Below are 23,512 nucleotides of genomic sequence, written 5' to 3' on the forward strand. Positions count from 1 at the left end.
TACAGCCTACGTACGCAGTAGCCTCTCCATATTCTAGAGCCCCAGGTCAAAGAAACTCCCGCGTTTGTTAGTGGACGCGATGTCTATTGGCCGACGGCGCGTGGGATCCTGGCGCGTCGATAACAGCGAATGAGAGACAAGAACCAGGCCGCGACATTACAAGCTCGACTATCCAAGAGAAAAAAGTTGAGGCTGTGTAAGTCGAGAATGGGGAAGAGAAGAGACGAGAGATGAGGCAAGAAATCTGGTGGACCGAGAGCAAATTTCCGTAGCCGCGGAGAATGGTGCGACGATGGGCTTTTTAATAGGCATCAATAAAGTCAGACACTCTCACTCAATTTGGCTGTGGGTGTATTAAGCGCCCGTTAGGTAGAGACAGTTGAATAAATTAAACGCCCGGCGGTTAACGGCAGCGGACAAGGCAAGGGCCAAGGCCACTGAAACCACGACAGAGGATCTGCTTCTATTCTGAGACGAGACTTGGGTTGAAAGATTGAGGCTGATGCTCATGCTCATACGTATACATCATACTCTTCTAAACGCCATGTATGAGCTGAGCTGGGCTGTTCTTATGGCGCTACTCTACGGGAATGTTTTAGATCTGGACTCCGGGGGGCATAGCGATGACCCTGAAAAAGGGAACGAACGGTTGTCCCTCGCAACGAGAAACTGGTGTAAAACGCGGTAGTAAATAGATCTCGGTGTAGAACACGCTCTGGAGAGAAAGATCGCGACTTGTAGAGAGGCGCGTTCTGGTGTTGAACGGAACCACGAGAGAAGAAAAGAGGGAGCTAGATATGCCGAGTCAAGGATCTAAAAATGAGTCACAAGCGCTGGGCCATTCAGCGGCCGGGCTCGTGCATTGACAGACCCAAGCCGAGAACCATGATCCTTGGCGATGATCATGACGCCTGGGGTAGTATTGCACAGTGTTTGGGGGCATTCGCACTTACATCCTCTGCTCTCCAAGCGGGGCGCTTACAGTGTCAATACGCATCCGCCAATCACGACCTCTACAACTTTCACCTCGAAAATCGAAGCGCGTCCGCGATAATTCTCTGCAGAGACGATGGGACGTGTTTCAGATTCTTCTCTTTCTCGTGTTCCCAATGAGAGAAGACGTAAAATTGTTTCTTGTTTCGTGGAGAGAGTCAAGGGGATCGGATGGGTCCTATGCCGGAGCCCACAGCCGTCAGCCGTCAACCGCCCATCGCCAACCATTGTCCTCCTCTGCTTCATCGACAGCATAAGAAGACGGCCTCGCCCTGGGTCTCTGGTTCTCTTTTCTCTATTTCTATCCAGCATCATTCATCGTCGGCCTGTCTTTCACCAATCATCCTCTAATCATCCTCACTCTCCTCTTTTTTCCATCTATAGTGATCCGGTATCACTATCACCATCAACATCAACATCATCAGATCAAAAAGCTTCACAGCAAACTTACAAGTCTCGCTGGTTCTGAGACTACACTCTAACTAACTCCCAAAAACTTCCGGTTTCATCTTGACCTTTTTCACGGAGCTGGTCTCCTTGATCCTTGTTCAAACATACACTTATAGACTCTCCTCTCACTAATACTTCCCACATCATGTCCACGTAAGATATTCTCACCAACAACCAAAGTCCATCCACCATACATAATGCTAATACGCTCTCAAGAAGTCTGGTTGTCGATATGCCCTTCGACTTCAGCTTCCCATCTGCCTCTATTGAGCGCACAAGTCCACCTCCCATGTCAACTCTGCCCTTTGACCAAGCTTTCCTCGACATGGCCTATGCTTCAGCTTCAGCTACTGCTGCTGGTCATATCTCTGGCCACTCTCGCTCATCATCAAAGGCTTCAGTCTACTCTGCCATCTCAGCCGAGTCAGATCATGAATCTCTCTGTTCCCGCCTCACAACGCCTCCTCGTGCTTCACCAGCTGTTCGCCAGCATGGCCCTCTTCTCCTGCCAAAGATTCGCTCTCAAGACCAAGATATTGATGCCACTCCTTGCCACTATCGCATGACTACTCCTCCTGCTCCTAACCCTGCTCGCCACTCAAGGAGCTACACCAACCCCGAGTCTCTTGCCATCACCTTTGACACTCCTGGCTCAGTCAACACAAGCTTCTCCAGCCAGCCTGATGACACTCTGTCTGCGTCACTCCTGACATCTCCGGCCGACTTTGCCACTCACATCTCTGCCTCTCACTCACGCCGTGCTTCCAGCCTCGATGCTACCACAATCGATCGTTATGGCTATCCTACCTATCGTCAGATGCCATCGTTCGTTCCCGTTCCTCAGCAACAATCTGACTATGGCTTCTACGACTACAGCCCTCGTGCCCAGTCCCCTCTGAGCCTCACTGCCACCCCGGACCCTACTCCCAATACCAACCTTTTGAGCTTCCTCACCTCATCCAACCCAGCTGCTTCTCTGGTCCGCCATATCTCGTTCCGGTGCGAGATGCTGCCACTAAGCATTTTTGGTGGGATGTTCGCAACATTCGCTCCTGGTCCTCTTTCAACGCATCTGCCATTCTTTCTCTCCCCGGTGCCTCTCTTCTTCTCACAACCCTGTGCCCGCCCCTCTGCTCCCTCAGCCCACTTTCGCATCTCGTCACCCCGAGACTGAGGGTCAGCTTCACTCCATCTACGCCTCGTACTATCTCCCTAAGCTGAACTCAGCTTTGGCCATGTCGTCAACTCGCCCTCTTCACCTCTCAGTGCCTCCCAAGACTGCTGGCATGAACGATCTCCTCTTCGTCGCCAACGCTGCCGGGGAGTCTGCCACTGCTGCTGCCATGTTTGGTGGCAAGCCCACTGCCCGAGTTGTTGGTATTGTTCGCAGCTTCGACCGCTTCAACACTGGCATGCGGGTTGAGGGCAACATCAAGCGTGTTGAGTATCTCCGTGGCCTCTCAGCTATACACTACGCCATGCGCGAGCACGGGTGCCGCTATGGTTTCATCCTCACCGAGATTGAGCTTGTCCTTGTCCGCAACGGAATCGCCAACACTCCCTTCTTCGGTGATCTCGAGGTTACATCAGTCCAGCTCGCTGCCTCTGCCCCTGAGGGCGATGCTTCAACCCTTCCCCAAGAGACCCCCCTCACTGCATGCCTCGCCCTCTGGGGTCTCTGCCAACTTGCTGCCGACGACACACCCGCCAGCCATGCCCACTGGCGTGCTGAGATCGGTGCGCCCGCTGAGGGAACTCGCCGCAAGGCTCAACCCCGTGACTCCTGGATCCCTCAACCCCAGCTGGCTGAGAAGCGTGAGGCCAAAAGAAGCCGTGGATGGGTGTGGCCTGAAGATGCCATTGGCCGTAAGGAGCTTGGAAAGCGAGGTGTTCGATATGGAGGAGTCTAAGGGCCTGGTGCCTTTAGCAGGATGATCATGAGATGATAGATGATGGATGATTGGAAAGAAAAGACATGATAATGAATGAACTTGCGAATTTTGTAATCAATTTAGTATTTAATTAAAAACACTTTAGAATCACATTAACTGCATCATGGTAATATTAGTTCCTGAATAAGTATGAGCCAAGACGTCTAGCGTCTTTATTAAAAAGATAAAATATCTCTATAGTAATATATAAGATATAGCTAATAAGGTCTTATAATAAGAATAATATAATATAATACTTGTTTTTTAATATATTATATATAAGGTATTATATATTATATTAAAAAATATAATAACTTTAAAAGTAAGTCTTAAGATTATATAATACTGCCTTTAACCTTATAATTTAATTAAATAAATAGCTTTAATTTATAGATATAAAAAGATATTTTCTTTAGCTTTAGTAAGTTAAAGGCTTTCTTTCCCCAGTTTAACTACTGTTTTATTATTAATTTTACTTTATTTATTTAAATATAAGGGCAGTTAATCACGTGCCTAGGCATATACATTTAATTAATAGAGCTAGTTATTATTAACTTTAGGTTAATTTAGCTTTCGCTAACTAACTTATATAAAAGTTAACCTTTTTCCTTTATAAAACTCTACTATTACCTTACCTTTACCCTAGAACTCTATTTACAGATATACTATCCTAGCTTTATACTTATAGTCTCAGACTATAAATAGCCTATTAATTTTATATAATTAAAAGAATATAATATAAATAATTAGCCTTAATAATTACATTTTTAAGCTACTTTTTATATAAAGCTAAATTACCTATTAATATAATAAAGAAAGCTACTTTCTTAATATTAAAAGATAAGCCTTTTTTTATAGCCCTTTCTAGCTTATTTAATCTAGCTAGCTTTTTAGCTAGCTAAACTAAATAAATAAAATAATCTAAGTAAACTAAATTTATATAACTAATTAAGTTAATTAAAGTATAGTTAAAAATAGCTATTTTAATTAAGCTAGATAGGCTATTAAATAAGAAGTTCTTTTTAATAGCTATAGCTATTATATAAAGCTTATAGTAATCTTTACTATTAGCTTAACTTAGTACTAATTTAATTATAGTAATAAAGTTATAGTTAGTTATATAATAGCCTTAATTAAGCTCTAGGCTTTTATATATAAGTATTTTATTAATAGCTATAATTAATATTAATAACTATAATTAATAAGTTAGTAAATATATTTAAATATAATAAATATACTAAGCTTAGTATATTATAAAAGTTAATTAAAGATCTTTTAATAAAAGTAAAAGAAAAAAGTTAATATAGCTCTTAAAAGACCTATAAGCAGTATTTATATTACTTAAAGTAAATAAACTTTAATTAATATTAACTTTTATAATTTTAGCTTACTATAGGGGCCTTACTATTTAAGTCTTTATTTATAAAGTTAAAAGCTTAATAGCCTTAAATAAAGCTAATAGTAATTAAAAAAAAGGTTTTTTTTATAATTACTTAATTAAAGTAATTAATATTAAAGCTTTAATTTTAAAAGCTTAATTTTAAATAAGCTAGAAACTATAAAAACTATTTAAAGATATTATATTATATAATTAATATTAACTTTATTAAATTACTATTAATATTACTATTTATTACCTTAATATTAATTATAATTTTATAAAATAAATATACTTAATTAAGTAAACTTTATTTAATTAACTATAGCTTTATTTACTTACTAAAGGGCTTTTTTAACTTTTAAATAAAACTCTTTCTTATATATTAAATTTTTTATTTTATATAATTCACTTTATAGATTTTTTTAAGTAATTTTATTATATTTAAACTTTAAATACTACTTATAATACTCTATAAGCCTACTTACTAATACTTGACCTATAAGTTAGTAAAGATATAATTTATAAATATATTAATACTTTAGATTTAAAAGCTATATTTATTCTTTAACTTATAATAATATAAGTCTTTTTTACTTAAGGTATTTAACTACTATATCTCTTTATTAAGCTACTTTTTATAAAAAGAGCTTTTAAGTAAGTAATAAAAGAGCTTATATTTAAAAATAACTAGCTAAAGTAATTAATTATCTATTTATTAACTATAGCTAATAGCTAATATCTATCTAGCTTTCTTTTATACTTTAAATTTAGCTTTAAAAGTTAAATTAATTTAAAAAAAAGTAATATTATTACTATTAATTAGTTAATTATTATAATAGCTAGTAAAAATAGGCTATAGGTATTATTAAATAACTTTTACTAATTATATATTAAGTAAGTTTAATATCTTAACTATAATTAAAGTTAGTATTATTAATTTTATATAATTAAGTAAAGAACTTATATTTAATAGAGGTTTAGTTATGTTAAGGCTTGAATAAAATAGCCTATAAATTCACTATAAGTAGTAGGATGTACTATAGTGACTGATAAGGTAGAAGAGGAGGAATTAAGTGGATAAAAGGTTGTAACTGCTGAATAATAAGGCATAGAGTAGGATTTATAAGATAAAAGTGGGTTTGTTAAATAGAGCGAATTTTTCCGAATTTAATGATATATATTATGTAATAGAAAAGTTGATAAGTCTCTAAGAAAGAAGGAGTTCCCTAGGTGGGAAATCCTGGGTCTTTTATAGACCTCTAAAAAGCGGGCATTGTGATTCCCAAAGCGGGGTAGCTTCAATGATGATGAAAAGACTATCACAAGAACTGCCAAAATTCGGAGAAAAATAAGATATACTTTTTTCCCAATTTGGAAGGCGCTAGGCTTTAGTAGGCTTATAAAGCTTAAATGGGAAAGTAAGGTTTCTCGTGGTGTGTCATGAATCATCCAACTGAGGGGTAAAAATCTGATATACGTAATCCTCATTATATAATCATCACGTGACCTAAGTCATGTGACTTTCTTACTGATATTTCCTTAGTAAGAAATTATTAAAGTTTATAGAAAAACTTTAATATGTGGAACTTGCTCAATTCTCCACATTTTGCTTAGATAAGCACACCAATCGAAAGCCCTGAATTTTCTCATTATTTTGGTATATAATATGCCCTGATTAGTCATCGGGATCATAATATATTCCTTAGTTATATAATAAGACCTTTATATAAAGTCAGGTCTTAACAAGTTAGCTTTTTAGTAATTTTATAATTATTAAAATAACTTTAAAAATAAATAAATTAAAAAAAGTTAAAGTTATAAAAAAGTTATAAACCCTATTAATTAAGTTTTATAACTCTTTAACTAGTTAAGTAATATATTTATTCTAATTAAAGTTACTTAAAATACTATAGCCTAAAAGTAACTTTATTAATTAAGTTTATTAAGATTTTAATCTAGCTAAAGACTTTATAATTAATACTTTTATAGCTATTATTAAAATATCTAAGTCCTATTTATTAATTATTACTAGGTTAAGGCTATAAAAATAATTAATATTAATAGCTATAACTATTTTATTATAATAATTAATACTTATATAAATAGTAATTTAATTAATATTAATAACCTTAATATTAATAATATTTTTAATTTATATATATTTTTTTATTATTTAAATATTATAAATAAAGATTTATTATATATTAATAAATTAATATTAATATAATAAGTTAATTTTATAATTTCTAATTATATTATAAGGCTTTTAAATATATAAAATATATTTATTATATTAATTATTATAAGTAAATTAAAAGCCTTAAAAAACCTAGCTAATTATTTAAAATAAACTTAAGACTTATTAATAAAGTAATAGGCTTTTATTACTACTATTAAATTAAATAATAGTAATAACTAATATTAAATATAGTTTATAAAGTTAAAATATATAATTAAAGTAATTAAATTAATAATATAAATATTATATTATAGAAATTAAAAGTTATTATAAAGTAAAAAAAAAGAAGTAAAAAAGAAATAAAAAGTAAAAAAGTAAATTATAAAATTAAGGTTTTAGTATTAAAGAAAAAACTATAAATATTAATAAGCTAAAGCTAGCTTAATAAGTTAGTAATAAATTAGATTAAATTATAAAGTAATATAAAATAATATAACTCTAGTTTAACTACTATTTTATTATTAATTTTACTTTATTTACAGTTTAAATATAAAAGTAGTTAGTTATATACCTAGGTATATATATTTAATTAATAAAGTTATTATTAACTTTAGGTTAATTTAGCTTTTACTAACTAACTTATATAAAAGTTAACCTTCTTCCTTTAAACCTTTAAACCTTACTATTACCTTGCCTTTACCTTTAATTTTATATAATTAAGAAGATATAGTATAGATAATTAGCCTTAATAATTATATTCTTAAGCCACTCTTTATATAAGGCTAAGTTACTTATTAATATAATAAAAAAAGCTATCTCCTTTATATTAAAAGGTAAGCTTTTTTTTATAGCCTTTTCTAGCTTATTTAATTTAGCTAGCTTATTTAATTTAGCTAGCTCCCTAGCTAGCTAAACTAGATAAATACGATAACCTAGGCAGGCTAGATCTATATAACTAATTAAGTTAATTAGGGTATAGTTAAAAACAGCTATCTTAACTAGGCTAGATAGGCTTTTAGATAAAAAGTTCTTCTTAATAGCTATAGCTATTATATAAAGCTTACAGTAATCTTCTTTATTAGCCTAACCTAGTACTAATTTAATTATAGTAATAAGGTTATAGTTAGTTATATAATAGCTTTAATTAGGCTCTAGGCTCTTATATATAGTAAGTATCCTATTAGTAGCTATAATTAATATTAGTAACTATAACTAATAGTTAGGTCAGTAAATATACTTAAGTATAATAAGTATATTAAGCCTATCTTTTAACTAAGGTAAAGGAAGAAAGTTAATATAGCTATTAAGAGGTAAACCTACAGGCAGTACTTATACTGCTTAGTTAAGGCAGTAATTACGCTACTTAAGGCAGACAAACCTTAACTAATATTAACTCCTATAATTCTAGCCTATTATAGGGGCCTTACTATTTAAGCTATTATATAAAAAGTTAAAAGCTAGATAGCCCTAAATAAGGCTAATAGTAACTAAAAAAAAAAATAATAAAGTAATATAAAGAATATAAATTAAGGGTAAATATAGCTAATTAATACTTGGGCTAGCGTCTTTATAAGAACAAGTAAGCAACTTGGATAAGGGCTTAAAGAGAGGCCTTATTCTATTTATTTACACGCGTGTCTATAGTAGTTAGGCGTGTTTGTGCTATGGCCATACTACTATTATACCACCTTGACATTCCGCGATGCCCAGCAAGAAACCTTAAATTATATACCTTATTATATCTACTATGCAATTAAAATAAAAATGACACGTCTTGCATTAGTCATAGTCGACATTCGGGGACATAATTGCCCTAAAGATGGCGTTATACTTTTTTTTTCATGCCTGACCAATGTACATAAAGAGATCTATACAACTGCTTTGCACAACAAAAAAAGCCGTCATCGTATAGGGGTCAGTACATCAGTTTGTGGCTCATTCGAAGCACTGAAAACGCAAGTTCGAGTCTTGCTGACGGCAAAATAATTGTCTTTTGCCATTTTTTGCAAATCATCCTTGTTTTCGGCTTGGATCTGCTCTGCTGCCTTGTTATTTTGTGCAAGATTTTCTGCCCCTCTTAACCCCGCTATCGTGGAAGACGAGAGAACCGACGATCAAGGTGGAGTGGGATGCTGTCGAGAAGAACGAGGCATTCCGTACGGAAACGAAGAGAAGATAATGCAGCTGGCTTACTGTGTTGTATGCTGACCATATTCTCTAGGTGACCTGAATACTCAACTGTAATAGATCATGTCCAACCAATTTGGTTAATTATCTACTGAACGCTTAAGAGTATCCCCGTACAACGTAATTAGCGATGCTGTTTCAAGTTCAACGTAACGAAAGGGCTGACACTGATGTAAATGTCCCCTCAAATCCCGTGCTAACCCCAAGACGTACAGCCACTATGAGAATATGTCACAACAGCTCGGCAAGAAGCTGCACATACAAGATCATACGTGGCATGGGGTAGATTAAATTATGGAAAAATATCCTCAGTGTCTAGAAACAGTCGTCACAAATGCAAAGTCATGGGGACACAAAGTTGAGCTTCATCACATCATTGCATTTAACTTTTTTCTATAGACTTGAATACGCCTGGTGACATCGAGAGCTTAGCTCTTGGCGGCACCAGCCTTGATGTGCAGGATATCGCCGTCCTCGACGACGTATTCCTTACCCTTGGTCATGATCTTGCCCTTGGCCTTGACCTCGGACTCGTCACCGAGCTCCTTTAGGGTGTTGTAGTTGAAGACGAGAGCCTGGATGAAGGTCTTCTCGAAATCGGTGTGGATGACACCGGCAGCCTGAGGCGCCTTGGTGCCAGTTCGAATGGTCCACTGTCGAACCTCATCAGGTCCGACGGTGAAGAAGCTGCCAAGCTGAAGGGTCTTGCGCATCTGAAGAATGACCTTGGGCAGAACAGAGTCGGCTCCGACGTTTTTCTGCTCCTCCTTGGCCTCAGCCTCGGTCTCGAACTGTGTAAGACGAGACTCGTAAGAGACGGAGACGGGAATAAGAGGGTCGCCCTTGGCATTCTCGTTGATCCACTCGACAATCTTGGGAAGATGCTTGTTCTTCTTGCGGATGAAGTCCTTCTCGGACAAGTTGACGAGGTAGACAACAGGCTTGGCAGTCAGGAGGAAGAGAGGGTTGATGACCTCAATCTGGATGAGAATGTCAGTGAGGGTTCTCACAATTTCTTCTTCAACATGAACAAGTGTGAAAGATTTGCAATCAGAGTAAAGTTTATCTCACAATGCCTCTAGCGTTAATAGGTGAGGTATTCGACGAGCTGGGTTATAGATTCAGGCCTTATGGCCTTTTGTCATCAGGAAAGCAGGATGTGTAGAGCAGAAGAAATAGAGAGAAAAAAAGTCTTACCTCCTTGGGGCCCCAGGTACCCTTGCGGACATCCTTGCCCTGGTTGAGCCAGTCCAGGATCTTCTCAATGGTTTCCTGTTCTTGCTTGGCCTTCTTCTGCTCCAGAGACTGGCCACCCATACGGGTCTTCTTCTTCTGGTTCTCGAGGGCCTTCTCAACGAACTCAATATCCTTGAGTCGCAGCTCCTCGCTGATGATGTCAAGATCACGGGTGGGGTTCACGTCACCCTCAATGTGGATGATCTCAGCATCATCGAAACAACGAACAACCTGAAAGATGGCATCGACGGCGCGAATGTGCGACAAGAAAGCGTTTCCAAGACCAGCACCGGTTGATGAGCCGCGGGTCAGACCGGCGATATCGTAAACGGTCAAGTTGGCGGGAACAACGGACTTGGGCTTGTACTTTTCGACGAGCCAGTCGAACCGGTCATCGGGAACGACGACGCGGGCTTCCTCAGGGTCGATGGTGGCATAGGGGAAGTTCTTGATGCTGTCAGCACCCCGATACTAAAGACGGCGGATGGCGAGGGGGCTTCATACAGCTGGGTTACCGAGGTTAGACTTGGTAATGGCCTGGAAGAGAGTAGATTTGCCGACGTTGGCCAGACCGACCTGGATAATGGTTAGCACGTGGCATACATCATCGATGGAATATTGTCACGCACAATACCACTCTTCAAGTTGTTTCCAGGCCTGCCCAGAGGGATCTTCTCCTCGACGACTTGCTTCTTAGGAGGCATCTTGCGCGACTTGGCGTAGTTGCGACGTTGAACGAAGAAAGCCAGGCCCAAGTGTGTGGATGGAACGTGTCCAAGAGCTGCAGAGCTTGCTGCACGGGGTGCAAGAGGAGGAAAAGAAGCGAAGAAGATGGAAGATTTGATGGACTTCGTGGTGAAGTATTCAGGTTGGCTAGTGCCAACCTCGGACGGCTTCGAGAGCGAGAGCGACGACGAAGAAAAAGGGAAGAAAAGGGAAGTTGAAGAGAGAGAGAAAAGATTTCTCTTTTTATTTTCCGCGAGCCGAGCTTGGGGAGATGAGATGAGAATTTGTTCGTGACCCCACCTTGCTGGGGTTTAGAGAGGTTGGGCTGTGCCAAGATTTCTCGGATAGTGGGAAAAGGTAGTTCCGACAGGAATTCGAAGACGACGTCATTGGCTGACGAAAGCAGCTTGGCATAAAGGTACACCAAACCGTGCGCAGAAGGACCCTGGATCCAGGATCCAGTGAACAGGCACAGTATGTCCCAGAGCCCAGGCCCTGTGGTTTTAGGTGGCCGTCTTTGGAAATGCCTGACCTGAGTTACCTGAGGTTACCTAAAGTTAGTAGAGAGTAGGACAGAGGCAGGGCAACCTACGCCGTACCTAGGTTTTGGATTTCGCCGGGCTTGATCTGACAGGAACGACGGGAGCTCAGCCGGGCCGCCCAGTCCGATTCCTTCAGTTGTTTCCTCTTCTTCACTTCTATTCATCAACCTTTCAAGTTAGAATATTCATCTTCTCTTTATGCCCCATGATTCTTTGTCTTGCCAAATTGACGCCTGCGGACACCAACCAACCTACAGCACTATATAAGCCTCATTAGCCTACCATTTCCCCAGCTCAGCCCCGCTCACCCGTCAGCTGCAAACCCCAAAGCTTCGAGCCACTTGACTCGCAATAGTTGCAGTGTCTGTATCAGCTTTTGCATGATGCCGCGTCACAAGAAGAGCTCTTCAATGAGCAGATCTCACCGCTCAACATTATCCTTATCCAAAACTGAGATCACTATACATGTCTATGATCTGCTGCCGGTAAGTGAAGTCGCTCATACTCATCTCACTAGCTTTCATGAGCATGACACTGATACGCGCGGCATGACAGCCCGGCCGATTATCGTCGGTATTATGGACAGTGGGCGCCTCACTACTTCATTCGGGTGTCGTGATCAACGGGAGGGAATACGCCTATGGTGGACATGATAAAAGAGGCCTCACAGGTGTATACTGGACAAAGCCCCGGACCGAACCGCCCGGAGGCACATTTCGATGCGAGATCCTGCACGGATTCACTCTTGCGACAGAAGACGAGATTAATGCGACTCTACAATCTGCATCTGAGGAGTTTCTGGGCACTTCATACAATCTTCTGACCAAGAATTGCAATCACTTCACCTCTTATCTTTGCAAGAGACTTACAGGACAGTCAGGGCCAGCATGGTTAAACCGTGCGGCCAGCATTGGGGTTGCGCTCCCTTGTGTCGTCCCTCGAGATTGGATTGAACCACCCGAATACGACACCAGCGAAGGTGCGCTGTTGGATGATTACGACAATTCGAACGACGACAGCTCTCATACGTTGAAGAAGTCGACGGACCCCCATCTGCTCATGGAAGACAACGATAGCAACGAAGATGATGAGTGGGACAGCGCAGAAGAAAGACGGCGAGGCGGCAGCGGGAAGGGTAAGCAAGCCCTCCGCGATTCCGCCGGGCGTCGTTTACCACCAGCTGAGAGGGCCATCCGATAATAGAGTATAGGTGAGGCTGCGGTGTTAAGTGGAGTTTGGCGTTTCTAGGTATCGTTTCAATGGATTAGCACGATACCAAAGACTTTATAGTCCAGGAGCAGATCATTCGTTTGGGAACTTGCAAGCAAAGCAAGCTGTGTCTTGTTCATTTGTATAGTACAGGTCGTACAGAGTATAGTACATTCACTTTCTCAACCTCCGCGTCGAAGTGATATTCTCATGTGAACATATTCCCAAAATGTGCCCAAATTCCAATTCCAATTCCAATCTAAAATTCCAGGCTTTTATAGACGTCTAGGCTTCTCACTCCTGGTACCACCAAACTTGATTCTAGTCGAGTCGGCTACACGAACAATCTTGTCTCGTAAGACCTTACCCTCGGGGCTCATCAGAACCTTCAGAGCAGCCTCTCGTCCCTGACCGAAACCTCGTAGCACAATTTCTAGTCGGTTCATCTTCATGGGCCAGCCGTTGTGGATTAATCGCTCCAGGACATACTTGGTGAGGGAGTAGGCGGAATCGAATAGGCCACGGCGAGACTTGCGGAAACCAATGTTGCCGGCAGACAGAGAGATAATTGGTTCTCGATTGGGCTTGGTGCAAGTGATGTGGGTGTTGTGCTTGTGAGAGTAGATGTGGAAGTGGTATGGCTCGAGATCGTCCTCCTTTGCCTCGGCCTGTCGACGGGTATCTCTGGAGAGTGTGCTCGTATCGATGTTGGAAGACTTGTCAAGTGTCTGGAAGACAAGGCTTTGGGAGAGGTTGGCCATGGCATTGTTGGGAGAGGGTTTTGTCTTGGACGTCTCTGAGGGGCCGTAGATGTTCTCTAACAGCGAGGCCGTACTGGGTCGGCTGGGGGCCCTTCTGGGTTTATCATCGCGGTTCGACTTTGTCTGGGAGAGGGAGCGAGCGATTTGAAATGACGACTTTGGGACGGTGGCTCGGGAGGATTGAAGGAGCAATTGCGCCGCGAGGCGACTTGTCAATGAGCGACTCATCTTGTTCGCATTCGCCTGGACCTGTCGTCCGTCAATTGATGATCTGCCTCTGGCAATTTTTACTCGCGGAAGTCCCCCACGGGCCGGGGCTGGTAGAGGAGTAGCTCTATTCTACCGAGGCTTTGCCGCCTCGGTGTTTGTCTTCCTTGACTTTCCGCCCCCGGACCGAGATCGCAAACCAAAATTTCGTTTGGGAATTCCACCACCTTCCACCGTCCATCTCGGCATCTCTCCAAACCCACGCCCTGCCTTTTTTTCTGGAGGGATTTGTCTCGTTGTGTTTGTTGTCGTAATAATGAACTCCCTCGCAAGAAAAACGGCCTCCTCGGAGCTCGCCTTTACACGGGCTTCTGCTCATGTCTCATCCGCTGGCAGATCTCCCGCCTACCGAAGATTAGCATCCCAGCTCTCTCAGAATGCCTCCAACAACGGTGCGAGACAACAAAGCTCAATGCTTTCCGGCTCAGTTCGATCGCCATTGAGGTCTTCTTTTGTCCCCGCCGAGCTTCGTTACTCCCCCACTTATACCGCTCAATCTCGTCTCTTCCACCTTTCCAGCCGCTTACACCAAGAGAAGCCTCAAGCTGAACAAAAACCCTCAACTGCTGCACCCACCGACGCCAAAGAGAAGAAGCCCACTGAAGCTGAAACCGAGTCTGAGGCCAAGCCCGAGGAGGAGCAATCCAAGAAGACCGAGGATGGCGAGAAGGCCGGGAAGGATGGAAAAGAAGAGGCCGAGGGTGAGGGTGAGGGCAAGGATAATGAGAAGAAGAAGGAGGATGCTCCCCCCCCTCCTCCTCATGGTGACAAGACCCCCTGGCAGGTTTTCATGGAGACCATGAACACTGAGTTCCAGAAGTCGCAAGAATGGAACGAATCGACCAAGCAGATCGCTGCGTCTGCTAATCAATTCGCTGAGAGTGAGGGTGTGCGACGTGCTCGCGAGGCTTACGAGAAGTCCACTGGTGCTGTTTCCTCGACTCTTGGAAAGGGTGCCAAGGTCACTGCTGGTGCCATTGGCAAGGGTGCTTCTTGGACTTGGGATACCTCTGTTGTCAAGGGTGTTCGTAAGGCCGCTAATGTCACGGGAGATGCTGTGGACAAGGCCACCCAGCCCATTCGAAACACAGAGGCTTACAAGAATGTCAAGAATGTCATTGACGATGGCAGCTCTTCACGATACGGTGGCTGGGTCGAGAAGGAGGAGCGCAGGAAACGCCGAGAGGCACTTGACAAGCAGCGGGGTTACAAGGCGGCTGCGCCTATGGAAGAGGACATTAAGTGAGTATCCTTACAATCTCCCTCATCTGAATCTGGTCTAACAAGAGATAGCGCTGGCACCAGTGTTACCGTTCACAAGGACGCTGCTTGGAAGGAGGCTTGGCGAGATTTCCGCGACCAGAACAAGTATGTGCAAGGACTCTTCAGCTTGAGGGGAAAGTATGAGGAGTCTGAGAACCCCCTTGTATCGACCGCTCGAAGTATTACCGACCGCATCGGAGGCTTCTTCGCCGAGAACGAGACTGCCATGGTCATCAAGAAGTTCAGATCCATGGACCCCAACTTCCAGACAGAGCCTTTCCTCCAGGAGCTCCGAGAGTACATTCTTCCCGAGGTGCTGGACGCTTACGTCAAGGGTGACGCCGAGACACTGAAGCTGTGGCTTTCTGCCGCCCAGTACTCTGTGTACGAGGCCCTCACCAAGCAATACCTACAGGCTGGCATGAAGTCGGACGGAAAGATCCTGGATATTCGAAATGTCGACATTCTAAGAGCCCGCATGCTCGATCCCGGTGAGGTTCCTGTCTTCATCATCACCTGCCGCACGCAAGAGGTTCACGTCTACCGCAATGCCAAGACGAACGAGCTCGCTGCCGGTATGGAGGACAAGGTCCAGCTGGTCACATACGCCATTGGTATCACACGAGTACCAGAAGATGTCAACAACCCTGAGACAAGGGGCTGGCGTCTGATTGAGATGCAGAAGAGTGGACGAGACTGGTACTAAAGGAAACAGTCATTTTAACGCGGCGTCAAGGGGTTGGGGATCTGCCTTTGTTGGATACCTACGAGATGAGAAGGAATCGAAGGCGAACACGGGAGCGTCGCCTAATGTGTGTTAATTACTGTAAAATATCTTCTATCATGTGAAAATATCAGGGCGGGCTCTCGACACGAAAAAAAACAACACCAATACTACCACGACCACGACACAACACAACGTACAATTACCAAACAAAGCAAAACAAGCATTTTCTGGAGAATGGGTTTGGGGCTGTTAAACAGCAAAAAATGACTACTACCACGCCGCTCTGTTTGCCTCGGGACGAGGCTCTTTTTATGTATGATTATGGAGGGGAATATGGGCATTGGGCCGGGCATCATTGGTGGGAGGAAGATGGACTTATAGACATGTTCAAAAGTTGCCTTGGTTTTCAAGGTCGGTGCAATCTATTTAGGCGTACAGCCGAAACAGCTCAAACAATCATTGTTCCGTTCCTGACAAAGTGATACCCGTTTGCACGATTCAATATTGTATTACAGCGCAGTTGTATCGCCACTCATGCTCTTTGGCCGTCTCGTCTCTCCTTCAAGATCCTTCTAACTTCCATCAATTCCTTACCTAGCAAATTCTCACCCCACGAGTCTCTCGCAGCATCTGCATCTGCAGCTTTGAACCCAATGCCCCAGACTGGATCAAATGGACTGGCCTCGACAAGTTCTCTGTCGCCCGTGTCGATTAACATATCTGCTAGAGAACCATCGATGGGCCAGTGTAATGAACTTGGTTGATTTGCCCCGGGCGTGCCTCTCTTAAAACCCTCCTCTGTGATAGCCCGTGTGAACTTGAGGATGTTGCCCTTTCGGACTATGTCACGTCGATGCTTTAGCCATACTGCCTCGTCAAAGTTCTTTACCTGGCGGCCGAGAGACTTGACTTTTCGTGGATGGCCCGTTTTGAGGACCTCAAGCGCGGTGGCTTCGTCGTCGAATAGGATGGCTTTGTGATGCATCATATAACTAGGAACATGTCAACATCGACCTTGAACAGTGTATCTATAGAAGTGACGGGATTTACTGCTCTGCTGTTTTGTATGTCTTTTTCTCATCCTGATCATCCTTGAAAGGACAATAATACCATTGTGATAGGTATCCTGTTGCTGGGTCTGTCTCACGCCAGAAATATACTGGACCGGGATTTGACGTAGCCATTTTTACTGAGTAGTGATGAATGAAGATCCGAGGATTGAGATTTAGACTTGACGAGAATTTGTACATTTATGTTTTTCGTTTGGGTTGAAACTGCACGCTGTGACCGTGATTGAGGCTGTGGCTGAGTATTGGCAGTTGAGTCAGAGGGGAAGCCAAGGTTGACTTTCTTGCTGTGGCTTTTTCAAGATCGACTTGGACCAAAGCCATACAACAGCTGTAGAGAGTCGAGAAACCTAAGTTGTTGTTCTCTTTGAGGCTGAAGTGCCACGGTAGTAACAGGTACGCAACGTAAGCAAGCTGTTTAGAGTCGTGTCCTCCGTATTATATCGGCAACAATAGAGTAGAGCCAGCTTAAGCTAGATGAGAACAACTGCTTGATAGGCCCCATTGTTTAGAGGCGTATTGCTATGTGATTCGATTTGGCTTTCGGTCTGAGTCATGCACTGGATGTTGACGGGGTTTAATACTCATACTCATACTCATGGCAGAGAATGGCCAAGAGCGTGAATGGCTAATTATCAAGCCTACAACTTGTTAGAGAGTATGAATGCGTATCCATCACGGGATGATGTACCTTGGACATAGACCTATAACCACTGATTACAACAGACTGTATAGCAAGTATATCTCTTGTAGGCTCCACATGAGCAAGCCCGGTAATAGAAGAACCATTGACATGGCCACTTGAGTTAGGTGGCCCAGAAGCCCATGTTGACCATACCATTCAACACAGGCACAAAGACTATTGGCATGCAACAGGCATTTACCATGTTTTGGATAACTCAGAGCCCGTCGTGGTCGATGCTGACATTGATGGATCAATAATATAATGTCAACTAAGACCACCACTAACATCCAACATCGGGGGCTTGGTGTAGGGGGATCACGTTCGCTTTGCATTGTTTCGAATGCCTGCGAAAGGTCGGGGGTTCAAATCCCTCAGCCTCCATTTTTGTCTTTTGCATGTTGATAATTCTCCTCGAAGACTTCTTTTTGCTTGATCTCATACTACCAGATAATGGAGACCACAAAGGAAACCATCGTTTACGACCCTGGCTGTTTTCCAAGCTCTTAAACTCCTACTATGAGTTGGTTATATTACAGCAGCTAATTCACCTTCTCTAGTATCGATGATGGTTACTAGAAGCTTTGAATCAAGATGAAACAGAGGCTTATAGTTACAACAAGGCTTCAATACCCAGCTCTGTTATCTCATGAGCTTTAATTAATGCCGTTGACTTTGGAGCTTCATACTCGGCATCGCGTAATTGCCGCTCATGTCAGCATCTCTCGATTGTATGGAGCTCTGGCCAAGTGATGTTTGAATATAGCAACGCAGTGAGTGTCATGAGATAGAGATAGCCCTTGGAGTCGTGACCAGAATGCTTGACCAATATCAAGGACATGAACCAGTTGCCGGAAATATTACCGGAGGCTCCGAAGCCAATCTCCGTCACAAATCGCCGCCCCGGAGCGTAAAGTGGGGGAGAACCCCAAGGAAACCACGGGAGCTACGGGTTCTTACCTTGGCTATTGGTTCTCCAACATCACATCGAACAAACACCTTCAATCAATATACCATCTCGGCTCAACTGGTCACTCCAGACACATCATCGCCAACCAGAGACATTGCAAAGATGGATCACGTCGAGCAACACATGGCTCAACAAGCCAACCAAGAAAAGTATGCCATCCCCCCTCTCTACTCTCTGATCTCCATCACTAACTCGTCCCAGCGCTTCCCTCTTCACACCCCTCAACCTCATCCTCCTCAGCGCCGTCCTATACACAACCTACTCCATGCTCCGCTCCTCGCCGCCCCCATCTCTCCCCCGCGACACGCCCTCAACAGTCTTCAAGACATACACCCCCCACACTCTTCTCCCCTTCAATGGCGAGGAGGATCGACCTGTCTTTCTCGCTGTGCGCGGCCGCGTTTTCGACGTTTCGCCTGGCCGTAACTTCTACGGCCCTGGTGGTCCTTATAGCAACTTTGCCGGTCGGGACGCAAGTCGCGGTCTTGCGTGTGGAAGCTTTGATGAGGACATGTTAACAAAGGACTTGGATGGTCCGCTTGATAAGCTGGAGGGACTCGATGCGGAGCAGATGGAGGCGCTCCAGGGCTGGGAGGAGAGATTCTTGGAGAAGTACAACGTTGTTGGAAAGCTGGTTTCTGTGCAGGACTATGAGTCCCAGAAGGCTTAAGAGGTCAACGACCAGAGATTCTTGAGCGACACGATCACGAAGCATATATTAGAGCAAAATCAACATGATGCAATATATCAGGGTACATGAGCGACTCGCATTCCTTCATTACTATATAACAAAGAAAAAACATCCCATCTACCCAGTCAGGGCGATCAGACACATACCCCATCACTCTATCCCGACGAGTTGCCTTAACAAGTCCTGCCCTACCCAAGAAAGTAATAAAAGAAAAAGCGTAGAAAAGCAGGGTTCTACGTAAACCAAACTCCGTGCAATGCCTCCTGTACATTTTTGCGTGAAAGCTACGCAGTGTGTCCTGGGGTCAGAAACCAAAAACACTATGTATATCCTGTAAAAGAAAAAAACAAACAAACAATGGCGGGCTTGCCTGGACTGATATCGATATAGAAAGGGAAACAAAGAGAGGGCTTTTCTTTTCGCTGCTCAAATCATACACGTGCTTTATTGCATCTCTAAGATTGTTGCTGCTTTGCGAAGAAGCGCTGCCGTCTTGGCAACTATCGGTTTGGCGGCTTTCCAGTTTCCCTCCTCGATGTAGTCGCGAATAGCAGGGAAGATGGCTCCGTCGTTGGACCAAGCCTCTGGTCCGAAGACGACGCTCTTGAACTGTGTTCGGTTGGGAATCTAGTGATAGGGTTAGCACAAGTCTCTCAGTCAGTCTCATGGGGGGAACGTACACCACCGCCGATTTCAAGGTCCAGTAACGCTGTCTCAAAGTATGCCATCTTGTTGTTGTATGCAAGTCGAGAGGCACCAATATCGTTGGCTTCCCAGCCTCCGTTGCCCAAGACCTCGCGGTCCCATTCCATTTCCCACTTCTCGAACGTGGCGACGTTGTGTTGGACAAGTGTTGCGGCGTCCTTGAGCTCCTTGAATGCGTCTTTCTCGCCCTTGGGCTGGCCGTCCATTTGCTTAAGTGCCCACTTCTCGAGTTCTTTGACCCATTGGCCCAGTCTCTGTGCATACCAGCCCATATCAAACGGCATGATGGGTCGATCGGCCATGTCGAGAATGAGCAGAGCTATCACTTGTCCCATTGCACCGTGGTACTCGAAGTCGGGATCGATGAAGTTGTCCACCAATCCAACCTTGTCGTAACTTGAGTGGTGAGGGACCTGGGCCCCCCTGAAGGCCAGATCGAGTGCACTTGTTCCTGCGATATCCTGGAATGGAATGTGGTCGCCACGTCCCTCTGGCTGCTTCAGCTCGGCATGGCTCTGTTCCCAAAGGTCCTTCAATGTACTATTAGTAGAGGGATCGATAACTCGGCCCAGGGCATGAAGGAGAGACTTTCGGAACACCGGCGATCCTGAAGCATGCAGGTCTTTTCCGACGACAGCCGCCCCAAGGTTGAGGTAAGCAAAGGCATTGTCACGCAAAGCCTCTGAGTTGTGCTCGACATATTCAGTTGAGCCAATCAGGTTGTACGCAGAGGCATCCCAAGACATAAATTCGATGGTCCTCAGTGGCCTCCAGCCTCGCTGTACAAGATCTCCAAAGATTCGAGCCATCTCAATCATGACAGCTGTGCCTGAGTGGGGGTCCGTTGCACCGAAAGCCCAAGAATCTCGCTGGTTGCCGATGATGATAGACTTGGACGTCTGCTCCATACCATTAATTCGACCATAAACATTCCAGATAGTGTGTAATGAATCCTCATCTTGCTCGTTCTTCAAGCGCACAATTGGGGATTTCTCACTGCCGGTCCACCACTCGACATCTGGGACGCCGCCCTCCCACTTGTTAGGCACCTTTTCGCCATAACCCTTGAGATGCTGTAGTAGAACCTTGGCATCTCTCCAAGCGAGAGGGAGACTGGGGATACCGACAAGTCCATTGGCCTTGTCGAGTGTGATTCGCTGATCACCCTTGCTACCATAACCGGGCGACAAGGGGTCACCAATTCCCCAGTTAGTGAGACCTACGGAGCCTCTTTGAACACCATCTGAGGGCATATACAGTCCTTCAGGAGCTACAACACCCTTCTTGAAACCGTCGTCCGCAGGGTCGGAGTAGATAAGACAGCCAGCAAAGCCTGCCAGCTCGGCTGCCTTGACTTTGAGAGCCTGATTCTCCAGAGGACCACCGTTTTTCACCAACGCAATAGCTCCCGTGGCATTAAAACCTTTGCTTGCAAGATGCTTGAAATCGTCTCTTGTACCATAGTTGGCGTAAATTAGGGGTCCCTTGACATCACCCGACTTTGAGTACCCGTGGAAGGCGTACGTTTGCCGACCTGCAGTTTCGCCTCCGACCTCCTCTTCTTCTAGCTTAGCCGTCCATTTGGCCTTCTTGAGATCCTTCTCGTCCATGATCTGCACCACACGACCATCCTTGCGGGGATAGTTGAGATAAACCTGATACTCATCCATCATAACCTCATCCAGTAGTGCCCTGCTGAACATGGCCTGAACATCCAACGCGGTCGCATAATCACCCTCAGTGCCAGCAATATGGGCGTAGTTCGAAAAGTGCTGTACTGATGCGCGCATTCTCATGGGATCGACGGTACGCAGCAGATGGGCTCTAAGGTCCTCAGGATTGAAACGGAAACCACCTCCTAATCTATCTGACAAACCACCAAACATATCGCTGGCGAAGAGCAGATAGAAAAATCCCAGGATAATTGTGAGGGCCAAAATGCGTACACAAAATAAGATGACGGTTGTTTTGTCCACCTTTGGTATATTCCACCTCCTCGTTGTCTGGCTTGGCGTCTCCTCATTCTCACCCGTGGCATTCTCGGCATTGTCGGCAGCTGGCGCATCAGCTCGTTGAGGTAATTGTATGCGTAATCGTGGTAATCTCGGCCTCCAGGACCATTTCCACCGTGGTAGAGTTAGATATGACCCTATTCGCTTCCCCCACTGAGAGCCCCGGGATCGGTCGGGCTCCTCGATCTCCATCTCCTGCATCTCACGTCGAACCTGCGCGGCTTCATCGTCACTCTCGCTATCGCTGGCCCATAAACTGTCTTCATCGTCCGTCTCTACTGTTGGTGGTCGATAACCGTCGGGCCTGCGGGAGGAGCTGGCGCCACTCGAATGTTGTAGGAGGCCCTGTGATTCCGCCTCTGTTGCATTACGTTCGTTTGTTGGAGACCTCGGAGCAGGAGCCCAGTCATCTGGATCGTAATAACTACCGCTAGCCACGGCCTGATCGTAAGTGGGCGGTATAGGATCATAGAAAGGAGTCTTTTCGGAAGGCATCTTGATGGTGATTGAGCGCTAACCGCGCCCTCGGTTGTCGTATATTCAATCCGATAAGAAGCTGGTTCAGGCGTGTCACAAAGCAGTCGAGATAAACAGTGCCATTCGCTGAAGGGGACCGGATGAAAAGGAGCGGGCGAAATCGCGGTTTCGATCGATCGATACGAAGCAATTAAGTTAAGATGAGCGAGGTGCAAGCACAAAAGGAGCGTTAAGAAAGAGAGACAAGAGACAGACGCCAGAAGCGCATCGCCAAACTAACAAGACCAGGCCTGCTTTGAGCTCTGACTCGAGATGTTATTGACTGGGTAAAGAAAGGGAAGGGGGAGAAAAAGGGCTGAGATGATTAAAGTCAAAGTAATGTACCGAGTTACGTTGTTTGGCTGCAGATGTAGTACAAATCCAATACGCGGGCTACGACGGGGGGGTGATGGCGAACCTAATGGAGTGTCCACGTAAGGTAGGGGATCGAAATCCACTGTAACCATAACCCGCCGGTTAGTACGGAGTAGCAAGACAGACAGCAGGACACCTTGGTCGAGGTCTCAAGTGGCTGAGTTTGACCCGGGAGACTTGGCAAGCCTTGGCCTTTTGAAACTTTGACAAAATACCAGTAAACCCACCATTACAGGTACTATAACTATGCTATGGCTCACTGCTCTTCTTTTTGTCTGAGTACACGTGAAATGATATCCATACTAACACTATCTATCTATCTCAGAGGCATCCAAGGAGCTTACTAGGCCAGTCTTGTCTTGTCTCGGCTCTCACAATCACTCTCACTCTCCTGAATCCGCCCGTGCACGCCACCAGGATTACCCCACAAAAGCTGGGATAAGGAGACAGCCTAACTTGGACAGGGAGGTGATGTGCGTATCATCGCTTTGCTTCTGGGCTCGAGGTAAAGTTAGGGACGTGTCAGCTAATTTGTTCAGCCGTAATTCGAGATAAAGAATGCATAACTTGTATATTAAGCCCGAAAATAGCCAGAGCCGCATCCTGTCTAAAGGTTACATAGCCTGCTTACGGATAGTTACT

General features: G+C 44.0%; 9 protein-coding genes and 2 non-coding genes across 13 annotated transcripts; 7 read left to right on the plus strand and 4 right to left on the minus strand.

The window, feature by feature from the left end:
- Positions 1-1,588: 1,588 nt before the first annotated feature.
- FVEG_08930 (hypothetical protein) lies at positions 1,589-2,617 on the plus strand (the record flags this gene model as incomplete). Its single annotated transcript, XM_018897818.1, has 2 exons — positions 1,589-1,596; positions 1,660-2,617. The coding sequence occupies 2 exons, from the start codon at positions 1,589-1,591 to the stop codon at positions 2,615-2,617; spliced, it is 966 nt and encodes a 321-aa protein (XP_018755569.1).
- A 61-nt stretch (positions 2,618-2,678) lies between these two features.
- FVEG_08931 (hypothetical protein) lies at positions 2,679-3,353 on the plus strand (the record flags this gene model as incomplete). Its single annotated transcript, XM_018897819.1, has 1 exon — positions 2,679-3,353. The coding sequence occupies one exon, from the start codon at positions 2,679-2,681 to the stop codon at positions 3,351-3,353; it is 675 nt and encodes a 224-aa protein (XP_018755570.1).
- Positions 3,354-8,831: 5,478 nt separating this feature from the next.
- On the plus strand, positions 8,832-8,914 carry FVEG_16482. Its single transcript has one exon. It is a non-coding gene; the product is annotated as a tRNA-His (tRNA).
- A 57-nt stretch (positions 8,915-8,971) lies between these two features.
- On the minus strand, positions 8,972-11,362 carry FVEG_08932 (GTPase). The gene is made up of 4 exons (XM_018897820.1): positions 10,987-11,362; positions 10,862-10,933; positions 10,319-10,804; positions 8,972-10,101 (listed from the first exon to the last, which is right to left on the minus strand). The coding sequence occupies exons 1-4, from the start codon at positions 11,059-11,061 to the stop codon at positions 9,550-9,552; spliced, it is 1,185 nt and encodes a 394-aa protein (XP_018755571.1). The 5' UTR covers positions 11,062-11,362; the 3' UTR covers positions 8,972-9,549.
- FVEG_08933 (hypothetical protein) lies at positions 10,408-13,047 on the plus strand. 2 transcript variants are annotated; one of them, XM_018897822.1, is made up of 3 exons: positions 10,412-11,440; positions 11,490-12,110; positions 12,181-13,027. In XM_018897822.1, the coding sequence occupies exons 2-3, from the start codon at positions 12,006-12,008 to the stop codon at positions 12,823-12,825; spliced, it is 750 nt and encodes a 249-aa protein (XP_018755573.1). In that variant the 5' UTR covers positions 10,412-11,440; positions 11,490-12,005; the 3' UTR covers positions 12,826-13,027. The 2 variants fall into 2 exon arrangements, with proteins under 2 accessions (XP_018755572.1, XP_018755573.1); XM_018897821.1 differs by having other exon boundaries at positions 10,408-12,110; positions 12,181-13,047.
- Positions 12,860-13,884, minus strand: FVEG_08934 (hypothetical protein). Its single transcript, XM_018897823.1, has one exon. It carries the CDS (start codon positions 13,821-13,823, stop codon positions 13,110-13,112), a length of 714 nt encoding a protein of 237 aa, XP_018755574.1. The 5' UTR covers positions 13,824-13,884; the 3' UTR covers positions 12,860-13,109.
- Positions 13,885-14,013: 129 nt separating this feature from the next.
- Positions 14,014-16,382, plus strand: FVEG_08935 (hypothetical protein). Its single transcript, XM_018897824.1, has 2 exons — positions 14,014-15,104; positions 15,156-16,382. Exons 1-2 carry the CDS (start codon positions 14,119-14,121, stop codon positions 15,829-15,831), a joined length of 1,662 nt encoding a protein of 553 aa, XP_018755575.1. The 5' UTR covers positions 14,014-14,118; the 3' UTR covers positions 15,832-16,382.
- On the minus strand, positions 16,080-17,429 carry FVEG_08936 (hypothetical protein). Its single transcript, XM_018897825.1, has 2 exons — positions 16,903-17,429; positions 16,080-16,844 (listed from the first exon to the last, which is right to left on the minus strand). The coding sequence occupies exons 1-2, from the start codon at positions 17,100-17,102 to the stop codon at positions 16,385-16,387; spliced, it is 660 nt and encodes a 219-aa protein (XP_018755576.1). The 5' UTR covers positions 17,103-17,429; the 3' UTR covers positions 16,080-16,384.
- Positions 17,430-17,899: 470 nt separating this feature from the next.
- FVEG_16483 lies at positions 17,900-17,985 on the plus strand. Its single transcript has one exon. It is a non-coding gene; the product is annotated as a tRNA-Ala (tRNA).
- A 5-nt stretch (positions 17,986-17,990) lies between these two features.
- FVEG_08937 (hypothetical protein) lies at positions 17,991-19,695 on the plus strand. 2 transcript variants are annotated; one of them, XM_018897827.1, is made up of 3 exons: positions 17,991-18,172; positions 18,225-18,720; positions 18,773-19,514. In XM_018897827.1, exons 2-3 carry the CDS (start codon positions 18,419-18,421, stop codon positions 19,239-19,241), a joined length of 771 nt encoding a protein of 256 aa, XP_018755578.1. In that variant the 5' UTR covers positions 17,991-18,172; positions 18,225-18,418; the 3' UTR covers positions 19,242-19,514. The 2 variants fall into 2 exon arrangements, with proteins under 2 accessions (XP_018755578.1, XP_018755577.1); XM_018897826.1 differs by having other exon boundaries at positions 17,991-18,720; positions 18,773-19,695.
- Positions 18,949-22,988, minus strand: FVEG_08938 (hypothetical protein). Its single transcript, XM_018897828.1, has 2 exons — positions 19,943-22,988; positions 18,949-19,889 (listed from the first exon to the last, which is right to left on the minus strand). Exons 1-2 carry the CDS (start codon positions 22,472-22,474, stop codon positions 19,707-19,709), a joined length of 2,715 nt encoding a protein of 904 aa, XP_018755579.1. The 5' UTR covers positions 22,475-22,988; the 3' UTR covers positions 18,949-19,706.
- Positions 22,989-23,512: the final 524 nt, after the last annotated feature.

This window comes from Fusarium verticillioides, chromosome 5 (assembly GCF_000149555.1).
Source record: "Fusarium verticillioides 7600 chromosome 5, whole genome shotgun sequence".
In the NCBI taxonomy this organism is placed as follows: domain Eukaryota; kingdom Fungi; phylum Ascomycota; class Sordariomycetes; order Hypocreales; family Nectriaceae; genus Fusarium; species Fusarium verticillioides.

Excerpts from the sequence above, each read along its gene's own strand:
- FVEG_08936 (XM_018897825.1), bottom strand. The coding sequence starts at position 17,102 with ATGTACAAATTCTCGTCAAGTCTAAATCTCAATCCTCGGATCTTCATT. Across the intron at positions 16,845-16,902 it reads ACATACAAAACAGCAGAGCA|TTATATGATGCATCACAAAG; the intron begins GTAAATCCCGTC and ends ACATGTTCCTAG.
- FVEG_08937 (XM_018897826.1), top strand. The coding sequence starts at position 18,419 with ATGCTTGACCAATATCAAGGACATGAACCAGTTGCCGGAAATATTACC. Across the intron at positions 18,721-18,772 it reads CAACAAGCCAACCAAGAAAA|CGCTTCCCTCTTCACACCCC; the intron begins GTATGCCATCCC and ends AACTCGTCCCAG.
- FVEG_08935 (XM_018897824.1), top strand. The coding sequence starts at position 14,119 with ATGAACTCCCTCGCAAGAAAAACGGCCTCCTCGGAGCTCGCCTTTACA. Across the intron at positions 15,105-15,155 it reads CCTATGGAAGAGGACATTAA|CGCTGGCACCAGTGTTACCG; the intron begins GTGAGTATCCTT and ends AACAAGAGATAG.
- FVEG_08933 (XM_018897821.1), top strand. The coding sequence starts at position 12,006 with ATGATGCCGCGTCACAAGAAGAGCTCTTCAATGAGCAGATCTCACCGC. Across the intron at positions 12,111-12,180 it reads ATGTCTATGATCTGCTGCCG|CCCGGCCGATTATCGTCGGT; the intron begins GTAAGTGAAGTC and ends GCGGCATGACAG.
- FVEG_08938 (XM_018897828.1), bottom strand. The coding sequence starts at position 22,474 with ATGCCTTCCGAAAAGACTCCTTTCTATGATCCTATACCGCCCACTTAC. Across the intron at positions 19,890-19,942 it reads ACCTTGAAATCGGCGGTGGT|ATTCCCAACCGAACACAGTT; the intron begins GTACGTTCCCCC and ends CCCTATCACTAG.
- FVEG_08934 (XM_018897823.1), bottom strand. The coding sequence starts at position 13,823 with ATGAGTCGCTCATTGACAAGTCGCCTCGCGGCGCAATTGCTCCTTCAA.
- FVEG_08932 (XM_018897820.1), bottom strand. The coding sequence starts at position 11,061 with ATGCCTCCTAAGAAGCAAGTCGTCGAGGAGAAGATCCCTCTGGGCAGG. Across the intron at positions 10,805-10,861 it reads CTAACCTCGGTAACCCAGCT|AACTTCCCCTATGCCACCAT; the intron begins GTATGAAGCCCC and ends GACAGCATCAAG. Across the intron at positions 10,102-10,318 it reads GTACCTGGGGCCCCAAGGAG|ATTGAGGTCATCAACCCTCT; the intron begins GTAAGACTTTTT and ends ATTCTCATCCAG.